Source organism: Chaetodon auriga, chromosome 19 (genome assembly GCF_051107435.1).
Source record: "Chaetodon auriga isolate fChaAug3 chromosome 19, fChaAug3.hap1, whole genome shotgun sequence".
Lineage (NCBI taxonomy): Eukaryota > Metazoa > Chordata > Actinopteri > Chaetodontiformes > Chaetodontidae > Chaetodon > Chaetodon auriga.
In genome coordinates this window covers 5,705,343-5,728,140 of record NC_135092.1, presented here as the reverse complement: position 1 = coordinate 5,728,140, position 22,798 = coordinate 5,705,343, and the positions used below count along the sequence as shown (strand labels likewise).

At 41.9% G+C, this 22,798-nt stretch overlaps 2 protein-coding genes across 3 annotated transcripts in view; one reads left to right on the top strand and one right to left on the bottom strand.

The window, feature by feature from the left end:
• Positions 1-14,177, bottom strand: part of ehmt1b (euchromatic histone-lysine N-methyltransferase 1b) — a 30,115-nt gene extending 15,938 nt beyond the window's left edge. The window contains exon 1 of one of the 2 annotated variants that reach the window (XM_076758102.1): positions 14,141-14,177. In XM_076758102.1, the coding sequence (XP_076614217.1) occupies positions 14,141-14,161 (21 nt within the window). In that variant the 5' untranslated portion in view covers positions 14,162-14,177. Of the gene's footprint in view, positions 1-3,352; positions 3,410-14,140 lie in introns of those variants that run through there. The other variant, XM_076758101.1, reaches the window with a different exon arrangement.
• Positions 14,178-19,452: 5,275 nt separating this feature from the next.
• ssna1 (Sjogren syndrome nuclear autoantigen 1) lies at positions 19,453-22,757 on the top strand. The gene is made up of 3 exons (XM_076758296.1): positions 19,453-19,744; positions 21,272-21,471; positions 22,517-22,757. The coding sequence occupies exons 1-3, from the start codon at positions 19,693-19,695 to the stop codon at positions 22,607-22,609; spliced, it is 345 nt and encodes a 114-aa protein (XP_076614411.1). The 5' UTR covers positions 19,453-19,692; the 3' UTR covers positions 22,610-22,757.
• Positions 22,758-22,798: the final 41 nt, after the last annotated feature.

Sequence of the window (22,798 nt, the reverse complement as noted above, 5' to 3'; positions counted from 1 at the left end):
GTTAGTCTGAGTACAGTTAAAAATGGCCATCATCCCCAGCTCCCAAAGCCCAGAGTAGACGTGTTTTGTCTCACCAACAGCCCAAAACCCAACGACATTCCATTTACAATATCAATGCAGAAACGATTACCTGAATCATTTGACAGGTCAATCAACAGAAAGCTAATTGCTAACAATTTTCATTAACGATTAAATTGTTTCTGTCATTTATAAAGAAAAATATCAAACATTCTCTGAGGATTTGCTGCTTTTGTCTGATTTATATTACTGTAAATTGAAAATCAGATGGGTTTAGACTGTTAATCTGCCAAAACAAGACATTTAATGATCAATTGACCCAATGAAACAATAGTTGACAGACTAGCTGATAATTAAAATAATTGTTATGGCCCTAAATGATCCAAAATTTGAGAATGTTTGGCCTTTTTGCTTGATCTGATTAGCAAAATTACTGTTGATTCCTTTTCTGTTGACTGTCTAACCAACTCATTCACAGATGTGTTAACACCTCCACGTATGTGTTGCAGCGTGTGCAGTGAATGCTGTGTAGAAAACCTCTTTCCTTCTGCCTTTCAGTAATGTGTCTTTGTCAGATTCAAAGACTATAGAGTAAGCCAAGAGAATGAGGGCAACCCCCATGCACTCTCATTGTCTGTCTTCTGCCTTTCTATGCTATAGCCAACCAGTAGAGCAGTAATGCACCGCAAGAGCTTCAAAAGAAATCTCAACCACCCACAGACCAGTTTTACATCTCACAGGAGGAGGCAGCTGAAGAGGCTACAGCAGGAAACGTAAACCTTTTTCTTTCTCCTGAGCAGACCATCATCCTCGAGCTCACTCTGGGAGAATGGGCCCAAAGGAAGCAAGGGAGGCCCAAGAGGAAAAAACATCATGCCTCTCTTCACACTAAGGCAGCGTTTTAGACCAGATGTCAAAGGAAACTGATCTTAGGTCAGTTTGACCTTGAAGAGCAGCACACCGTGGACTGAGCAGGGTTTGCACTCTCCTCTACCTTATGTGAGGCTCGTACCAAGCAGAATTAAGAGAAATACACAGACAGACGGGCTGACTGGGGCTGGGGTCGTGGCTAGTCAGTAGTAACAGCAAGTACTGCTAGCCCAGCAAAAGGCCTGCAAGAGGCAGAGACCACTGAAAGCTTCATTTTAATAAACTGATTTAACCAGTTAACATCTCCTCTCCAAGAGCTCTGACAGTCGAATCCTCACATTTAACACACGCCATGTTCCTGAAACCTGCAGACAAGCCTAGCCCCCAACTAAATGAGCCATCAGGACAGATTTCCCAAATCATTCCCCAAACACGTGCTCCTGAGTCCCTGAGCCGAACATGGACATGCACCTCGTCAAACAGCAACAAGGTCAGGCCAAGAGCCAGGCCGTGAGCACAATGACCGAGGGGGTCTCCCCAAAGAACATCTAGTCTGGGACAATCCTCTGCGCCGTATGATCTCAAGGAATCTAATGAGCACATGTGAGGGTGAAGTGAAGAAGACTCCTTCAGTTCCCTGTTTTCATGGATTGAGGAGAGCCAGTTAGAGAAAGAGCACCAGCCTCATCCCTCCCCCTAGTGGTGGAAAGTGGAACATACAGACTGGAGACTGAAAGGAGAAGGGGGAGGGGAGGCAAAGAAGGCTGTCTGCAGATCTCCGCCATTTCGCAACCAGATTGTTTACTGACACAACGTGGCCATTGCAGCGTTTTTCCACTAGATGGGGAACATAGGGGTCTGGAGACTCGTGGATAGGGATATGGGGGCTGCTAAAAGAAGCTCCAAATGTGAAGCCAAGGTTGTGTGCGCCGATCAGGAACCTTAAGAAGCACATAAAACATGGAGAGATGTTAGAATAGACCAAAGCTTCAGCTATGGCTGTTAAAACATGACTCCAGTGGTTCAGAGTTTAGATTCCAGATCAGACCTAAACTGCAAATAATCTTAGAAATTATTAGAAATAAGCTTTTTATTGTTTATATCTAATACGTCTAGTTATGTAACACACTAGGATACATCAATCATTCACAGTCCCTGCAGCATAATGTGAACCTGGTATGTGACGAGACCTGAAAACAAGTGAGAGCTAACTCGACACAAAGCACAATCATGACACAATCACCTGTTACACTGCCAACAACAGGCACAAGGTGCCAACTCCCAAATGAGATAAATGGAGGGAACAATGGATGAGATGCCTTTTGGGCCTCCTAAGGCTGTGATTTCCACATTTTTGGCATGTGATCCCTCTAAATGAATCAGTATGTCCTCCTGAACTTTGCAGACTGTTTCCTTTGAATACTGACTATAAACTATACAGTATCTCACCAAAAAAGCAAAGATCTCCTGCCAGCGCAATCGCAACAACCCCGGTCTGCATCTGACGTGTCATGACATGGGCCCCCCCCTCATTTCCTGTCACCTGCCCTCTGTCACAGTCTAAATAAAGGCAAAAATCTCATCCTCCAAAATGAGATAACAAAATATTAGAGGCTGTTTTGCATGTAAGTTAAAATAACTCCAGGACTAAGTCAATACTTCGCCTGTCCAGTGACTGTTATGCAAAGTGAATGATCAAGACACCCTCAGCCAGAAAGCTGCTTAGAAGATCAAACCCTGTAGCTGGTAAACATAGAGGCTCACACCGCAGCCTGACATGCATCCTTTGGACTGATAAGCAGCCACTGCAGCCTTATGTTGAGAGTATATTCCTGATCGCTAAGCCAAGGCTGCACATACATCCAGTCGCCAGAGACCTCATTATATACTGACCATGGGGGATATATGCAGGAGGGATAAAAGCAAAGGTGTGACAAAAGAAGGCTTGATCTGAGATTTAAAAACAACCCTCTTAGGGTAGTTTCCAGACCTTCAGGAGGTCGGACATTCATCTTCATGTATCGAGTGATTCACGTCATATTTCCCATGCTGTGACTGCTCTATATACAGCTGTTGTGCTATTCCACGAGGAGCTCTCTCCAACAACAGGATCCAACACGGCACACTCAAATCTCTGGCTGATTAAGCAACACTGATCCCAAAAAAGAAAACAAAAACAACAAACTAAAAAACTGCTCCAAGAGATTAAGTCCTCGATTTCAGTAATCAAGTGCAATCAGTTGCTGATAAAGGAGCAGCAACTCTCTCAAGAAGTGCATCTTACAAACTGAGAAACCATGTCATCGAGAAGACAGCAGGACTTCAAGCCTATTGATTGTAACTTTACTAAAAGGAGCTGAGAAGCAAGACCACACATCTCCTCAGACCATTCAAAGCCAACCAAGGGTGAAGAGTATAAAGCTAACATGTCTTTTCCCTTGTGTGCCTCCAGGAAGCATCATACCTGCTTTCTTCTCATGGCCTCCATTGAGAAGAAGAAGGCGTCAGAGAGGGAGTGTGTGAGGGAGAGTGTGTGGAAGAGAGAGAGAGAGAGAGAGAGAGGGAAGAGGGAGGACAGAGAGGGAGAGAGAGCGAGAATGTGTCGAACAGATTGTTCCTCTTTTCCTTTTCTTTCCCCGCATGCACATTCACCTCGTCGGTCATGTGACCTGGTGGCTCCCTCTGTCGGTCCTCCTCTTCAGAGGGTCTCCACCGAGCATGCTCAGTCATTTCAAACTGTAACACCACTCCATTTCTTTAAACTGGAAGACCTGATTGCCACTGAAGATCCCCACTGGAACAGACATGTCTGAACAAACACTTTATACCCAGTAAGACTGGAGAAATACATTTATAACTCCTGCATAACATCTACCCTCCTCTGGTTTTTACCTCATAAAAATCACTCACTCATTTTCTTTTCTTCTGTGATCATTACTGCTATCATTTGTTGTTGTTGCTGGAAGGGAAATGGCTTCATAGCTGGCGTGTATGCACATCCACTTTAAGAGCACCAACAGAAGAAGGGGGAATTAAATGGTAGGAAGTAAAAGCGTGAAAGCCCTGGAAGCAACCCGGATGTCAGTGCAGAGCCTGGGGAGCCAAATGTTTTCAGTCGTGGACATCAGGCCACATCCAAACCTCTTAACAGGAGAGTCTTTTGTCTCCACTAAGCCTCGGGCCAGTGAAGACAGCAACACGACGCTGCCAGGCCATGCAACAGATATTAAGTCACAGAAATGAAGTAACAAACTGACCTGCCATTGAGAATAAGTTCCAAAAGCAACCACAAAAGGACCAAAACAGATAAATATAAAATATCTGTTGTGCTCAGTACAAACTGAGTGAATACAAATGTTCCAATACCAAACTAGCTTAATGCATCTTTGCAAAGGCTTTCTATTGTCAGGACTTTGTACTTTAAATGGTCTCTTGATATTTGCTCTACATTCAAGTTTACTTTCACATTGATTCTTAATTACCTAACCTTTTCGTCATAATAACACCTAACAACCTGATATACACATGAGAAAAGCAGCGAATGCTCACATTCGAGGGGCTGGGACCAGTGAATGTCTGCCATTTTTGCTTAATTACTGACAAAACGGACTTGTGAAGCTGCAAAGTGAATTTTATTTTCTCCTGAGGGAACATCACAGGCCTGTGGGAATTCAGACATGGTGGCTTCTCCTATTTCACCACTGAACAATGACAAACAACCTGGTCCTGACAAACAGGTTTCGATTTAGCAACTTTCAGGTCATCAGGCCCAAAAAAGCAGGGAAATAAGTTCTTCTCTCCAACCATGGTGGAGCTGCAATCGAGTAAAGATTCAGAAAGTCAAACAGATACTATATACAATAGAGTTGAAAAGCCAACATGATATATTAAAAAATATTTCTAGCACAGATTGACAGTTACTGACAGGCTATGCACAGGCCACAAGTCACAAAAGGAGGCCACCCATAAACGGAGATCAATTTAACTCAAAGAGGATCTTATTGCTCACAGACAATGACAAAGCCTCATCCTGAATACAAGAGAACCTGGAGCCTGTAACACTATAATGTCAAACTCATTTTAACTACAGCATAGCAATTGTTTATGTCCATCTGAGCCCCTATCAGGACTCAGGTTAATGTCTATATGCACTGTAACAAAGCTGAGTTCATCATGATTGTACAGATTTTTATTTATACAATGAAGCGATGGATCAAACCATTTCATGGTAACAGGGCCAAAATGTTGAAGTAAGCAGATGACAGACTATTACATGGTCTTGTCTGTAGCCAAGCCAACAGCCCTGCATTCTTTGTAGAGTTGTTTAGCCATGCCAGCAGCATGGCTCTGTAGATGCCAATGCCAGTCTGTCTGTCAGTCCACCACTTAGGTCTAGCCTGAAATATTTCAACAAGGCTTGAATTGATGGTTCTCAGGATGAAGCCAACAGATCTTAGTGATTCCATACTTTTCCACTAGATTAGGTTAACATTTTTGGTTTAGATTTGTAAATCTTAACAACAACTACTCCATGAAATCTCGTACATATTCAATGTCCTAAGTGGATGGATCTTTATGACTTGTCTCAGTAACTACTGGAAAGATTGCGATGAAACAGGGTACAGATATTCATGTTACTGATATTCAGGATGAATTGTATTCATTTTGTTTATCACTTAACGTTTCATCTAGGGCAGGCATGGGGAACATTGGCCTCTGGGCTGTATGCAGTCCGCCAAACCATTTGATCTGGCTCGGGACACAATACAATTCAATACAAAAAAGCAACTGAGAAATATTAAAAACATTCTCTAAACAGCAATTCCCTTTTTACTGCAATGAAAGAAAACAACAACAACAACAACAACAACAACAAAAAAACGTCCTTCTGAGTGGTTCCTGAAGACACTCTATGTAGCAGTTAGGGTGAAGTCACGGGTGAAGTCACATCAACGCATCATGCCGACTGCCAAGAAAAGCTAAGGTGGAATGTTGTGCTTTTCAAGACAAACAGGCAAATGATTATTTTCTTGTTGAACCAAAGTCAAGCCAGTGTGCCTATTTCAGACCTGTCAACGCTCCCAATTTCCTGGGATTCTGCCATATTTTGCCCCTCTCTCCTGCTGTTCTCCTGTTTAAATATATCCCCGTAAATCTCATGACCATTTATTGTGTTTGCTAAATTCCCTTTCGGCAGAGCAGGTGGCAGTATGTAGAACATTAGCTGTAACATCGAGTGAACGGCATCTGTCAATAAAACAAGAAGAAGGAGAAGAAGAAAAAGAAGATGGGTGAACTTGAGAGGGGTGGTGTAGCTGCCAAAAAGGCTACAAGTTTGTGCAAGAGCTTCACCAAATGGGAGAAGGCATACCTGTCCTTAATGAGAGGCAACGTCGGTCAAAGTCGTGCTTTTTGTAAAATATGCCACACAGATTTTAGTGTCATTCAGATGGAAAAGAGACAAATCTGCCCAGTATGAGCACGCCCAAGAGGCACAGAGACATGGTCCGCCAATGGTTGCATTTATACTATCTCTGCCATCCATCTTCACAACCCCTTCTCCCACCAAGTGTCTGTCTTGCCAGTTGCTTCTCTCAAAATCACATGTGAAACATGATGTGTAAGTGGTGTACATATCTTCCAAGTAACACATCAATAAAGTAAGTGCTCAATTTATATGCACTTTTGTGCTTTCATTTATATTATACCAAGATGTTAACACCACTTCACTTTCAACCAGGTATCTTATTCTGGCTACCTAATTGTAGTCACTGACTTAATATAGGAACAAGCTAACCCAATCTCTGTTGCTCTGACATTTTAAAGCAAGTGGTTTCCTTTTGGTGATTTTAGCATTCTTGGTCTGTACCCTTGTTTAAATCTGGAAAATGCTGGAAATGTTGGAAAATTTCCCTTATTTTCAAATCCCAATGTTGACAGGTATGGTGGAAGTTAGTTTGTGGGGACACACTCACAGTGAGGGAAAAAGGCCGATCTCAACCTTGAAACATGCAAAACTTCACAAGCTGCAAAGACAAATGCACTTAGATAGCGTTTAGACTCTTCTGTGGAGTTTGGGTGTCTAACAAGCAGCTTTCAAAAGACAACATTCTGACATAGACGGTGTTATGCAGGCAAGTTTTATGGTGAGCGAGCCAATAGCTAAGAAGCTGAGACCTCAGTCAGAAGGAGAATTTGTGAAGGAGTGCCTTGTTGCTGCTGCAGAGCTACTGTCACTAGACAAAGTAAAATTGTTCCCTATTGTCAGTTTGTCTTGAGGATTTAATGGAGATGAAGGATAAACCTGCCATGGATCTCAGTGATAGCTAGTCTCTGTGAGATCTGGCCTTCATGGTGGACATAACCAAGTGTCTGTCAGAGCTGAACCTAAAGTTCCAGCCAGTGTCTCAGCTCTTTCCTTTCAAATGTGAAATCCTTAATCAAAGCCATAGCAAGTGCAACTGGAAAGAGGAAACCCATTTTCCTACTTTGCAAGACCAAACGCCTACTAAGACAAATGAATATGCTGTTGAGTGTGAAAACTCCTTCCGCCATTTAGCAAGTGGTTTCAGGACATGAAAGGAAAACGAGAGGAATTAAACGTATTTGCTCCTTCTTTCACATTTCTTAATATGGAACCAGCTCATTTGCCTGATAGCCCACAACACAAAATCACTGAGTTCCATAGCAACAACAAGGCTCAAAGCTAGATACCAAAACCTCCCTCTGCTCGAGTTCTGTAAGCTGTATGTATGTCCTCAGGATTCTTCCCTTTCTGGGAAGACATCTGCTGATGTTTGCATCTCTTTTTGTGACAAATTATTACAGTGTGCGGCTATTTTCAAAAGTGGCTCTGCAAAGACTCGGTTCTGTGCAAGACTGACCGACCTAAACCTTGAAAACCAGCTGCAAGTAGCATCATCATCACTGCCATGTGGCATCAGACACCTTGCCAAAGAGAAGCAGTTCCAGCCATCACAGAGGGTAGTGTGATACATGTAATAATTCAGTAAGGTTGTTATAAAAGTTGAAATGGCCCTTGATAGGAAAAAGGTCCCCTGCCCCTGACCCAGCTTCATCATCTAGCGGCAAAATGTTTAATTCATTAAATATTCTGGCTGATGACCAAAAACTAATGACATTCCCGTCAGCCTCCACTCTAGTTTGTGCTGAGTGTTAATAGTCAAATGTTAGCATGCTAACACTCTAAAGTTACATTACCCTCTAAACTCCAGCACATTAGAACGGTCAGTGTGAGCACCTTAGCATGAGGTTACTATTCAGTACAAAGCACCACTGTGCTTCAGTACAGTCCTTTGTATCATCTCTTTGTTACTTTGGCTGTATCCTATAAGTCCCTAGGTACTATACAGTACCCTTACAGCTAAGCGGTTCATTGAAAAGTATAGATTTTCACTGGCTGATTATGTTTTGATACCAGAATCATCATGAGAACGCTGGCTACTGGGGCTAGGTATCATTTGAAACCTTTTAATACGAGTGCAAGACAACAGCATGACAGTCGGACTGGATGGCTACTTCCGTTTACTTCTTCATTCAGCCGGACATCATAATTGCGTAAGCTCATGTCTCGTTGGGAGGGGTGTATTTTGTTCTGTTGTCCTAACCAATAAGATTTCTCAATCATGCTGACATTATCTTAATTCAAGACAGAAGCTGCAGAAGCAGTTGCTCGGACTAGTTAATGTTTTTTTTATGGGGATGCACGATGATATTGTCGCATGTTTGGTTTCACGCGATAAAGGCTTTTAAACAAAATAGCAGCATCTTCTGCACTGTTCGCTTGAGTTCAAAAGCCTATCAGCATTGAGATTCTCCAGAGTCACTAAGGTCTTGACATCCTGACTTTGAATCAGACATGGAGGACCTGCAGTCAAACTGGCACGAGTAACCCGAGGCGAAAATTCACATTTGGTCCGAACAACGTTTCTGATCTGCTGATAATTCCTGAACAACTGCAGTTTATGATCTATACAGAGTTTATACAGAGCAACACAGCGGACTAACATGCAGACATTGAGGCACATTGTAGCAGATCTCAAGTACTTTCACCATATGCTTAAATCTTGTATTCTTTAGACTGTGTATGGTCGCACCTCTGCACAGACAAACATTCCTAGAACTTAAGTTACTGCTTTGGTATGAATCTGCAGTGAGCAGCTGCTTCGACACTTTGAGGAAAATGACTCACCTTCCAGTCTGTTTTTGTCTCATTCTGCTAATCAGACAATTCTGAAACTGAGACCGCTGACAGCGTTGCAGAATCGTTACACCCCTACTGTTCAGTGCTGTCTCCCATGCCAAACAGCATAGATTGTGAAAAGACAAAGGTGGCTCAATTTTGCATGGAAAAATCTGTCTTTCACTTGACTAACTGCAGCGCAGATAGAGCCTAGTTTTGAGTTTTTGAGCTTGAAGGACTGTATCGGCCACATAATTGACCTCTATTTTTAAATTAATATTTTATTGGGTTTAAGCAAGAGTGTATGTAGCCTATTAATTTCGCCATATTTATTCAACAGTACGAAAAGAGTACACTGTGCATATTTTAGTTGGCTTTGCTGCATAGTTGTACATTGCACTTACTTTCACTTAATCCCTGTGGACAGAGATGACATTTATTTATTTATTTGTTTTGCAAACTTGTGTAATAGGTCAAATTTGCCCTAGTTGTAGTTAGCATAAGGCTAATCTCAGGGACAGCATCATCCAAGCCTGTTAAACAAGGATGATTTTTACAGTTTTGTATATTGTAAATGTATAAAATAAATGTTAAGATTTACATGTAACCTCAGTTAAAGTAGTTCTGGGTATACTGCCTGGTGAATGCGTACATTTTGGGGGCATTGGAAAAGCGTTTGCAATCGGCCGAAATGAGTTTGTTGACATATCGGATGATGACAAAAATCCAGTATCGTCCATTCCTAATTTTTCACACCGTGTTGTTCAAAGAAATATGTCAATTTAAGAATTTTGACTTCTGCTAGTCAACCTAAAACAACCTAGATCGCCAGGTATCTATGTAGAGAGATGATGTACCTATTCTTACAGTAATCCAGCCTACAAAGCTCTGATTGGTCGAATGCTTTCTCCGAGCAGCTGAAACAGCCGTCAGCTGGCATAGCACCGTTGAAAGCAGAAGTAGTGAAAGATGTGAAGAGTTATTTAGAGGTCCATCACCATGCTGCAGAAGCAACAGCAGAGATACCAAACAATGCTTCTTTTGATACCTTAATGAAAGAATACACTTCCTGTGAATCCCTTTTCATTTAACAAAAGCCAAAGTTCTCAAGTGTTAAATGTTCTGACTGTACATTCAATGGCAGCTTTCAGTATTAGACAGTTTCCAGTTCTGAGTGCTCAGGCCACATTTCTGTCCGTACCAAAAAAATGACTCAGCCCCACTGGCTCAGAATGACTGGTGAGTATCCTTCCACCATGGAACAAAAAAGTATATATAGTCCCCTCAAAATAAAAAAACAGACATATTTTCAAATGAGAATCAAACCAGATTTGGTAAATAATTGAATCATCGCATTAGTTTCAAATGGATATTGCAATGTTTTTGCATGATGCAAAGATTGTGGATTTGATGCCCTATTTCTTGAACTGGGTTTGCACTGAGGCTACAACCCTATAGCAACCACTGGCAAGATTGCCTAAAAATTTGGTAAGGATATTCACGGTCGTTTCGTATCTTGGGTTCTAATGAAGGCTGCCAACTCCTGGGGCTTTTAGACCTTTAATCTTTGGTGCCAAAACTTTCAACAGTACAGTTGCTTCAGAGCTTTGCTTGTCTTTCGAAAGGTGACTATGACCCAAGTACAGTGTTGAGTATTTCTACGTTACAGGTCACTTCCCTCCGTCGTCTCTATAGCTGACAAAACTAGTCTTGTGACGACACTGACTAGGGATGTTTTTTGGCCCTGGCTGGAGTCCTTTAATTGTGCATCTGCCAATAGTGATCCGATACTCACATTTACATAAATGAATCTGAGAGCTGTAGTCTTCTACATCTGCTGCACCTTATTTCTCACAAGCTAGTTGATTCAAACAGCCTACTGAAGGTCCTGGTTCAAACTAGAGCTGATAAGCTTAAATTATTGATGCAATATGAATTAAAGGATAAGTGACAGAAAGTGACTCAGACAAATTGCCAGTATGCAATCTGCTCATTTTACAAGGGAAGATTATTGGAGTTGTTGGGACTACAAAAAAAAATAAAAATCTTGATTGTTCAGTGTTGTTAAAGAGTTGAGGTTCTTCCAAACAAATGGTGTTTGGCTGATTAGAGACACCAGCTCACAGAGAGCACTTTGGACGAATCTATATTGCCTACCAGAGTTTGGCTGAATCCATCGCTGTTGGTTTTTTTGGGCCGATTTATTTTGCTAACTGTATTTAATGTATTGAGTAATTTTCCAATGTTTGTTGGAACAGTAGAAACAGTAACAAAGATGGTTAAGATGAGTTTTATTCGGTTTCTCTCAAGTCTGAAAGAAATGTGTTTTACTATGGGTGCACAAGACAACTACCATCGAGCTAGCATAAGACTTAATTCAGCCAAAGACAGAAACTTGAATTCAGAAGGTGTCCAGTTCTATTTTTCTAATCAACATGGGAAACAGCCATAAAACATTTCCTTCATTCACATTTCTGAGTTTAATTTGTTTATTTATCAGACTAATAATTACATGCAGCAAACACGCCCCTCACACACATCTCCATACAGCCCAGACACCTGTGCAAAAATATCTGCATGACCATTGTAATGACAGACACAACACAGTGCAAGACTCTGGACTGGCTTATTTTCTTTGCCCATCAGTGTTGGATGGACCTTTCATAAGGACGTGCTCTGCGATGTGTGTGGGGTGTGCAGACACACTGGCCTTCATTAAAGATGAACTCTTGATAAGTCTTGTGGGTGCATACAGTACACTGTGATGCACTGTGCTTTTTCAGCTCAGTTATGTCCTCTCTGTCAATATAGCAAGGTGAAAGTATAACCTAAGAACAATAATGGCAATCTAGAATTGATTTTTGGAACGTGTGAATTAAATCTGAACAGTACAAGAGTTGTGATTCTTATGTGAAGTGATCACCCTTCCCCCTCTCACCCCTAGTGATCAAGTAAACTGTATCATATCAATCATACCTGATGCAGGGCTCTGCTTAATTAATGCCACATAGAGCAACAAGGTCGTACCTTACAGCAGCACCATGATAGCCATACAATGCTAGGAACTCCCCTGAGAGGACATGACATTAGCTGGGTGGTATTCTTCACAAGGCCAATAATGGCAATTTTACCTCAACACTATACTTCAACTACAGGAGCCCAGAGCACTGCTTGACATTCAACCAAACCTCTTCTCCTGCTGTGTCTCCTGTCTGAAAGCACACACGGACTGAATGCTGAATGAAAGCCATACATACACACTGTACACCAAGTGACCAGGAAATGAGAAACACCTGTGCAGTGTAATGTTATATACAGGCGCCCTGCAGTCAATACAACCTTACCTCAAACTGAAATCTATTCCTTTATTTATTATATGCTAATCACTGGTACAGTGAATTTTGCCATCTGCATGGTGGATAATGGAGCATAAACATTTATTGTGAAAGGACTTGCTGTTGATGTCCTATTAATCAGTCTCTGGATAGCTGACTGCTATCTGCTTGGACAATGCAAATGATGTCAAGTCAAATGAGGACCGCCTCACAGGAAGTAGCACGTTTTGCACTTTTTTTTTTTATCATTTCAGTCAGTGAAGAAGAGTAGCTAGGGCACATTTAAACTTTTGATTATGATAGAAAGTGAAAACTGATGATGGTGAGGTCTGTGGATTTTAGGCACGTGGTTTCTAGTAGCTGCTTTCGCATTGAAACTGACATTATTTTGGGAAGGATGTAGAATTTCAACATTATCAGTATTTAAAGAGGAAAAAACAAAACTATGTGCATTGGCAGACATCACTAGAGATAAATGGAGGAATGTTTTTTTTATCATTAAAACAGGCTGAAGTGACACTTGAAGGCCACCTATTGTATCCATGTGTCATGCATCAAAAGATCACACAAGGCCAACTTATGAGTGCAAACGGAAGTGGCTGCATAGCTCAATGCCCACACCTTTCTTTGCTGCACTTCAAGATCCTCCTCAGCACTGCTGAGCAGATATCATCTCAACGCTGTTCGAGCGACCTCTGCCGAACAACACTGGATCCTATCTCTCACAAAAAGAACAAGAAACAAAGACTGAATGTCTGATACATTCGGATACTTCTGTGCCATTGTAGCCCAGCGATCGGTTCAACTGGCCCATCTTCACTGATGAAACCTTCAGAAAACAACAATGCAACCTGTTACGGTCAGCACTGGACAGGTTTACACCGACCGTAAGCCATGACACTAACTGCAGATAGCTAACAAAGACAAGTCTGCACCAGGACAATCATTTCCAAAAGAGTTTAATGTGAAAAATAGTCATGCAAAGAACGTCAAAGCCGGTTTGAGAGCTGGCGCCATATGTTTACAGTGGGAGGTTGTAAGAAGCCCTGCCAATATTGCCTTCATTTGACTGCATCAGTTATCATGTAGCTAACAGACTTCACAGCATAATGGAAAATAACGATACAAGCCGAGCACTTAGTCGTATTGTACCAAATTCCACAGAAGCTAGTCTCTCTCATTTAAAGAAGATGTTAGCCTCTAAAAGCTGTTTGTTGTGTGGATTTGAGAAAGTGTGCACAGTCTGCTAACTAGCACGGCTGCTAGCAGCTAGCTAAACATCAGTGTACAAAATAGCCGTCAGTAAGCCGGTGACAGATAACACAGCTAAAACCATGAATTAAATCAGCTAAAAACGCATGCATATCTATCCGCAGTTTATTTTGAACCGATAAAGCTGGAGAAGCAGCACAGTGACGTGAGCCTGGACCATGTATGACAGAACTCCACAGCAGAGCCCACAACGCGGTCGGACACATCATTCAGGTTCCGGGGCGCAGCATCTTCCTGCACATTCAATTGCCCTCCGGTCCAGCACAAAAGCAGGAGACTCTAGACTGGCAGCGGCAATTTACGACAAAACGACACATCGACACCAACAATTCGCCCGTTTACAAGGAGGTTTCTGGCCGCCGGGCCGGAACACCTTTTCCAAAGACCGGAAAACAGTGCGAAAGTAAAACAAGCTCGGTGTAGATACAGCTCACACACTCACCTCGGGTCCAACCGAAGCCATGGTGCCTGGACGTAAACTCCGCCCACCCACGATTACGTCACATTTATTGATTTGCTGACGGCGTAATACCACACCTGGGACAATGATTGTCAATATTATTGTCAATAATAATAATAATAATAATGATAATGATACATACAACACATGTTAATATCACAGCGGATGTGTCAGGAAATACGGCAATTAGCAAGCACAGAAAACAGCACGAGAAGCCTGACTATGCATTAATTTGCACACAATTACAGGTAAAATCCATTAACAAGCTGCAGACCCAAAAACCCAAAGTGACACTGACTGACAGGTCTTCTGATCCAAGGACAACTGATGCTCGGAAAGGTGTTTGTTTATGTCAGTTATTCTGGTAAACAAATTTGTGAAATTTGACAATATTGTTGACAGGGAAGTCAATCACTGATGTCAAGCGATAAAGTCTCGAAACAGGGAAAACAGGATATGTTCTTCAGCGAAGTGCTGCCACAAAGCTAGAGGCACACTGTTTTCTAAAACATGACTGTATGCTGTCGCATTACGATATCCCTTCAGTGAAACATCATCAACATCAAATTATGAAAGACAGATCCAGACCAAAATAAGACAGGTGCAGTCCACCACAGATGCACTGAAGACAGTTGAATATAGACTCCATCATCCATCACCCTGAAGAAAATAACACACAATTATCCCAACACAGCAAAGGCTGGGAAAGACAAGCATACAAATTTTGTCTTGTGGGACATTCAGGACAAGTAATGAAGAATTTGTCAGACCAACCAGAGAGGGATGCCTTAACCTAGGGGCAAACAGTGGCTGCCAGAGGTAGATCTCATCATAGCTACGAACCAGCAGTCAGAAACACCTTCGCACAAACTGAGGCAGGACAACTCAGGGTGGAAGTATCAGCTGCTCTTTCCAGTACAAAAGCTCTCACTTCTTCACAATCCATGAAAGGAAGATGGTGACATGATGAAGAAAAGACCAGAATATCACCATCTTATCGGCTGAGTGAGAGAGATGCACAGTAGTCCTGCTATCAGCTGACTTCCATACTGACACAAGTACATATAAAACACAAACACAGCTACAGCAAAAGGTCAGATAGACTGCCTACAACAACCCAAAGAGGACAAGGCCATTGTGCATTCACTGTATTCACTGCCTTTACTCTGGAGAGGCCACCTCCATGCATATGTAGACTCCCCAAAATACACACTCATTTAGCAGTATCAACATAAAACATTGCCAAGTACCTAGAAACTACTTGGTCTAGTTTTAGACACCATGCTCTAAAACTGGACCATGGTGTCTTACGATGTTACCTCACTCTTCATATGTATACCAACTAATGAGGCGGTGGACACTGAAAGGAAAAACCAGCCAAGGCCTGCACGCTAGACCACAGAACCAAACTCAGCCTACACTTGGCCTCTCTCTAAATGCTGCCTACAGTGTTTCAAGTACAACGGGCTTGTACAGACGGATGCTTGGCTGCACCATGGGTTCACCAGTGTGTTCCACTGTGGCTAACCTCTACATGGAGGGAGTGGAGAGCGACACCTCAGGGAGATCTTTAAAGCTTGTGGCCACCCAAACTGGGCGGTCGTCCAAATACCAACAAAATCTGATAAGAACAGCACAACAGTAGAGAAGAAAGGAAGAGCAGGTGTAACAGCATAGTTATTCCATGTGAGGCTGGAGTGTCTGAGAGACTCAGGAGGATCTCCAGTGACCCTGCATAAGTTTTGTAAGGTTTTAATTTTAGTTATTGTGTACCTAACTGGAGCAGGGAGCATGTGTTCACTGATGATGTCATCACCAGCAGGAAGTAGATTTACTCAAGTACCAGACAAACAAGTTGGAGATATTTGTATTTTGTACTTTTTTACTTTTACTAATTTCATTTAATTTCAGTGAGGCTACAGATTGTAAGTTTCCTACATTCACCTCACAGCTATACTTCAGTTTTAGTTTTATTAACACTGACATATAAAATCATCAAGAACTTAAAAAAATATGATGCAGTTTTACAGGAGAAACCAACACCGTATAAATTACTAAAGTTAGTTATTAACCATCTCGATCTGATGCCATCAAAATGCAGCTCACATGTTAATGCATCAGAAATAACAATCCAATAGAAATATATCTAAATACTTACACATTCTGAAAAGTAACTTTCTGCATTACAGCACTTTGATTTGTACATTTTTGAATGCAGGAATTCTTTGCATTGTGGTATTGCTACATTTGTTCACTGTAATTTAAAAGTGACACTAAGTATTGCCTGCTTTATACATAAATAAGAGTATTGATTCAAAATAATGACAGATTAATTTAGCAACTTGATGATGAACATTAACAAATTGCAGCAAAGCAAAAATGAGTAAAAATAAGTGTCATTTATACTAATCAGTGGAAGGACACTGCTTCACAGGATATGCCTGGCTAATGCAGTATTTTGTTATCCAAATAAACTGACTAAATATGATTAATCTGCATCACAAAGTGTTTGAAAGAAGGACAACTCCACATTCTGGCCATGTGAAAAGTTAAAATCATAGTGGATTAGTGTAGGGAAATGGATTGTATGATCGAAATCGCTATGGGTCCGGAATTCATTTCAGTAGGTGTGATCCCACTTCAAATAATGTACAAATAAGATGAACGTGGAGAATGAAAGCGCACCATTTACCTCAGAAACAGCAGTTGACAAAACTCAGCACGAAGTCCATTTAGAAGCTGCTCTGCATCACATGATCTTCCTCAGCTGATGCAGTTTGCCCGATGTCATTGAATTAGATGTTCACATTTCAATTCCTCTCATCACAGTACACATATATTCTTTTAAAGTATAGGCTTTTTTTTTTTTTTTAAATCAAAGACACGTCGGCATGGAGTAAAAAATGAAAAAAAAAGTGTAAATAGTAGAATTAATGATGGCTGAATTCCATTTAGTTACTCCAGTTTCAGGGTCTGCTGTGAGACCGAAATGTAGATGACTGGACAGATCTGCATTGAGGACACACTTTTCTCCCTCTCACTTCTACTTTATTACAGTAATTTTCTTCTTATCGTTAGAGACCAACCTCTTATACCCACAACTGCAAAAACTATGACAAAGTTTGGATTATGAGCCCAGCAACGTGATTGCATGATTAATGCAACAAACCGATGTTTTGAAGCGTTTAAAAGGTTAATTCCATCTGAATTACATTAAAACACTGACACCAACTTCCTTATAGTATTGAGCATATTGATGAAGGTCTCAGCTCTACATCGTAACAATGGTTCATAGACTATAAAGTATACTAATTATCTGATTGTTACTAGGCTGAGGAATTATTATAGGAGCAGTTTTCAGCTACCATTTTAATGACCTAAATGTATGAGTGCAGTTTGATCAGTTGTGCTGAGTATTAGCGATCTCCACCAGTTTACCTACCTTTGTCTGCTCTGCCACAGCGGCACGGTGTTGTGGTCTTGCCTTACGGCGCACAGCTGCTTCTTTGCCGCTGCCGGACTGTGTCGGGCGGTCTGTGGACCGTACACTGTAAGACGAAACATCAAACACAGATGGAGCAGCTTCTGGCTTTAACCTGTTCGTTTTGCGAGTCACCAGGACACCTGATTCAAAAGCCTTCTCTTCAATGTAGTCCTCATTTACAAAGTGCTCGCTGCAGATTCTTGCTGCGGGATTGAGAGGGGGACTCTGGCGTTTGAGAGCAGCTAGCCAGCGAGGGAGAACCGATTGCCGCTTCAGTGGCAAAACATGAAAATGTACAGTCTTTCCTTGGTTTTTCACTTTGTAGAATTCATTGCTACAACCTGGAGCGATACAAAAATGACCTCCCTTGCGGTTCTTCTTTCTTTGTGGTTCCATTGTGTCACTGTTGTTACCAGTGGAGTGTTGAAAGACCTCGAGCCAACCAACCTCGTGACGTCACGCTCTATGCCGAGACAATATGGCTGCGCCCTTGTTTGACAACATAAACTTTGGGAGTTAATTTCTTTTCTTACAGCTCATTAAAGAGGACAGGAAACACTAAACAAAGGTTACAAAAATGCAAGGTTTTCCACATCAAAACATTAGCCAATGCCTGACATTGTTAATAAGACTTAACTTCGAAAGTTTATGTTGTCAAACAAGGGCGCAGCCATATTGTCTTGGCGTAAGCGTGACGTCACGAGGTTGGTTGGATCGAGGTCTTTCAAGCCTGAGGTGCAGCTAACAACAAGCCTGATATTAACCAAGTAGTGATGTGTCGGTCGCGAACGAAACGGCTGTTAGAGACGGCTCTTTGAAGCGAACGATCGGAGCCGGCTCCTGCCTGGGAGCCAGAGCGGGAGCTGCTTTGAGTTTTTTTTGTTTGTTTTTTTTCTCGATTTTTTTTTCTGTTCACGCCGCACGTGATTGGTCAATTGCATGATGCGTAGTGGCTTCTGTATGTGCGCACTGAGCATGAGGGGGAGGGGAGGGGGTTACAGACACAGCGCACGCACGCACACACACACACACACACACACACACACACACACACACACACACACAGAGAGAGAGCCGCGACAGAGACAAAAAGCTGGAAAGGTGAGAAAATAAGTGACCGCAGGAAATGCAGTAAAATTTATAAATTGATGAAGCATATTTTGGACGTAAGTAATTAATTTTACACAGAATTTTACATTATTTTGGTAGTAAATTAATTTAAGCAACAAAAAATCTGAGTAACCACTTGGGGGCCGAAAGAGCCAGCCCTTTTAAGAGAGCCGAGTCTGAGAAGAGGCTCTCTTAAAAGCGTCGTAATTCCCATCACTATAACCAAGCTAGTCTAGGGGAAAGTATCTACGGTAATTAAAACTGATTTATCCAAGTCTGCTTTATAAAGCTGAATGAACTGCTGAAAGGCCTGACCTCCTCATGTAAGCCTGGCTGAATCTGTCTTTCTGAAGCACTGCCTTCACTGTTTAGTTTGGTTGGTTCTCACTATGTTACACCACCAGGTGTCCTCCTTTGCTCAGCCTCCCCTTAATGACGGCTCTCCACATGTTTAGATTCTTCCTCTCATCTGTGTTCATAGCTGATAGCTAATTTTTTGTATATTCAAAACGTACCGCGAGGCACACTGAATGTAACCGTCATTAAAAGCCCTACTTAACAAGACACATAACGAGAGCATATTTGGCAATGGTCAGAAGGAGGCGCAAGCGTGTCAAGTTAGATGTAAAGCACCTAAATTCGGAAGACGAAGAAGTAATCCTGAGCCGCCGGTAGGTCCGTGAAGTGTCCGGTAGCCTCTGTCGCTCAGTTGTCCGGGAAACCCGCCATGTACGAGAGCTTCGTATGACACACTCCTCTGTGGTTACGTGTATCTTTGGTTAGCTACACGTCTGCTACATGGAGCACTTAGTTTAGCCAAACTAATGGCAAGCTGGCGAGAATTTAGACAAGATTTAACGAGCTTCAGCGGTGTCTTGCCACGGTTAAATCTTTAGACCTTACGTTAGTTAGCTTAGGCGGACATTAGCTAAAATCCAACATGACTCAAAAAGCTGCTGCTCTGCAGACGTACAACAACGAACTTGTCAAGTGTAAGTGACTTGTTTTTCTTATCGATAGCTAACTTGATGGATCAGTAGTCATGTAAGTAGCGAGATGCAGGTAATTAACCGTAGCTGACAGTTTTGCCGGCGGGTTTTTTCGCCCTGACCGCAAAGATACTTCAGTGTTAAGCTAACGTTAAACAGGAAAAGAGAACATGTCCTCTTGTCGGAATCGGTTTTGTTTGGAAAGTTAACTTTGGCTCCAGATTTACTCACTTTCCAGTATTTTCGAAACAGATTGTGAGTCCGACAGTGTGATATTCTCTGCTCTACTTGTGCTGTTCTAGTGGTAGATAGACGGAGACTCCCAACTGAGTTCGCTCACGGACGCGTAGCCCCAGGTGGTTTAGACGATCTATCCCGCCGGATTATATTTCACGTATTATCATATAGGAGCACTTATAGGCTGTTTTAATGCTGGGTACTTCGCATTGTATTTGGGAATACTTTTTGATGTATCTTTGCCCATCCCTGATTACTAGGCCTACAACAACAACAACAACAACTACTACTACTACTACTACAACTACTACCACAGATACTGAACGAAGGATACAGTACATCGTACTACCAAACCAGAGGCATGGCGAACTCAAGAGTATCTGTGATGTGACGTTAACTGACCGGAAACGGAAAGAGGATTTATCCACCACTTGTTAAAACGTAACGACAAAGTCAATTCATAGGCTAATGGTCATACTGTAGGTGTATTTGAAACAATATGTCACTAATTATATGTCAAATACACTTGTACGTAACAAAAAACTAACATAAAAAAAGATAACTAGCTCCGTTATATGTCGGTGGGCTCGATAGTCTGGCTAGCGGGAGAGTGCCGACCGGGGATAGTCCCGCGTTGGGGTAGACAATCAGGGAATCGTTCTAGTTCTTGACCTTTCAGCTACTTTAACCAGCAAACGGGACAATCTGATTAAGCTAATGTGATACAGATTACACTCTCACATGGAAATCAGCCTTTAACCCTCCGCAGACCCCACGAGTGCAGCCGAGGATCAACAGCTGTCATGTTTAGTTCCTGGTGTAGGGCTTTTGACCCTTTGTGGCAGGTTGCCAGACCCCTTCTGAAGATCGAGTTCTGCTTTGAGTGATTAAAATTAGCTAAACATTTCAAACGATCAGAAACTCCATGTAGTTGTAGGATTCATCCAAATATTCATATGTTACATTATGAGTTCATGGTTGATTTTACTACACATTCATCAGTGAAGATTTAAGTGTTTTATAGCAAATTAAAGCCGTTTAAGATTATTTTCTTAATATATATTTCCCTTTTTTTATTTATCTCTGTTACATCCTTTGTTCTTAGAGCTCAAGACCAACAGTCTAAAACCGAAAAGATATTCATTTTGGAAGTTGGAACTAGATGATGTCCATCATTTTTCTTGACAAATAACCTTAAAAGTCACGCACCTACAGCATCATCCATCACTGGCCTGAACAGATCTGGTGCAGCTCCGGTGTAGGTGTAGTAACCCCTTTTTTTTTCTCCGCCAGGTATTGAGGACCTGCACTCCAAACGGGAGGAGTTGAACCGGCAGATCAAGCAGGAGGAAGAGGAGAAAGATCGACTGCAGCACGACATCCGAGTCCTCTCGGAGAAGCTGAGCAGAGTCAACGAGAGCCTGGCACAAAGACTCGCTGCACGCGCCACCTTCGACCGCACCATCGCAGAGACCGAGGCTGCATACACCAAGGTGTGTGTACAGTATGTTAATTATGGGACACTTAACTTTTTGTACCATTATTGTTCACTGATTGTGCCCAAATGTGTGTTTTTTATAAGATAGAATAATAGGTTGGGGGTGTTTTAATCATAAGTTACCTGGTCAGTCAATGAGAGATATTTCTGTGACATGGCTGTAGAAGACACTGATGTAGAACAACACTAGATGCTTTGTCATATTTGCTGTAGATCAAGTGTTAAAGTTTTAGATTTCAGCTTTAATAGGGAGAAGTGGTCTGCACGCTGCATATGCTCCAAGGATATTTATTTATTAAAAGAGGCAACGTTTCGATCCCATGCTCAGTAGCTTAACGTGTTGATAGCTAGCATGTTGGTGGATGGTGATGTTAGAGGTGAATGCTTTATGGCTTCCTAAGGTGAGGCAGCTGAGGAAGCTTGGTTGGTAAATTGAGTATTTTGGGGGTTTTGATGGTTATTTAAATTTCAGCTCATTTGAAATTTAGTTTCAGCCTCATGTAACCTTACAACAACAATAACAACAAGCATAATAAAGAAGAACAAGCTCTGGCATCTGGAACAGAATTGATATTGGCAGATATCCAAATTCAGGTATCAGGATCGGTGAATCTCATGTTAAACATCATTTAATATGATCACTGGGCTTCTATAGGACTGGACCAGCGTTTGGGACATTTCCCCTTGTGTATTGTTCAGTGGCTCATGAACTGCCTCTGCTGCCTTTTGATTTATTCTGTGGTTTCTAGTTTCTAGTCAGTGACGTACCATCATGTTGTCCTTGTGCAGCACTTTCATCTCACGCAGGCTCATCCCACCCTCTGATGCTGAACTCCCTGAGCACTCACGCTAATCACTGCAAACAAACACTCCAAAGCTGCTCTTATTAAAAAACAACAAGCCAGTCAGCAGTGCCTGGGCCCTTTTTCAAATTACTTCTACAGCACACACCACACTGTCAGCTGGACGCCGTCTAGGTAATGTTTTTAAGCACCTGAAGTTTATTTAATGTGATTTCTTTGTCACTTTTCCACCTATAGATTTTGGAGAGTTCGCAGTCTCTTCTGAGCGTCCTGAAGCAGGAGGCAGGAAACCTCAGTAAAGCCACAGAGCCCCGGAGGAAGGAGCACTAATGGCAATGAAAGGTCACTGGACTCTCGTTTTGACCACAATGCCACACTTGACTCTGCACTTAATAGTTTATACTCCACTCTGGACTGTTTGTAATATATTTAATTGATTTACTGTAATTTCCTTATTCTAATAAATGTGTTTCTTATCACTTCCCTGACTCTTGCTTTTTGACACAACATGTATCAGTG

Coding starts and splice junctions, on each gene's coding strand:
- ssna1 (XM_076758296.1), top strand. CDS start 19,693: ATGACTCAAAAAGCTGCTGCTCTGCAGACGTACAACAACGAACTTGTC. Junction 19,745..21,271: donor CAACAACGAACTTGTCAAGT/GTAAGTGACTTG, acceptor TTTCTCCGCCAG/GTATTGAGGACCTGCACTCC. Junction 21,472..22,516: donor CCGAGGCTGCATACACCAAG/GTGTGTGTACAG, acceptor TTCCACCTATAG/ATTTTGGAGAGTTCGCAGTC.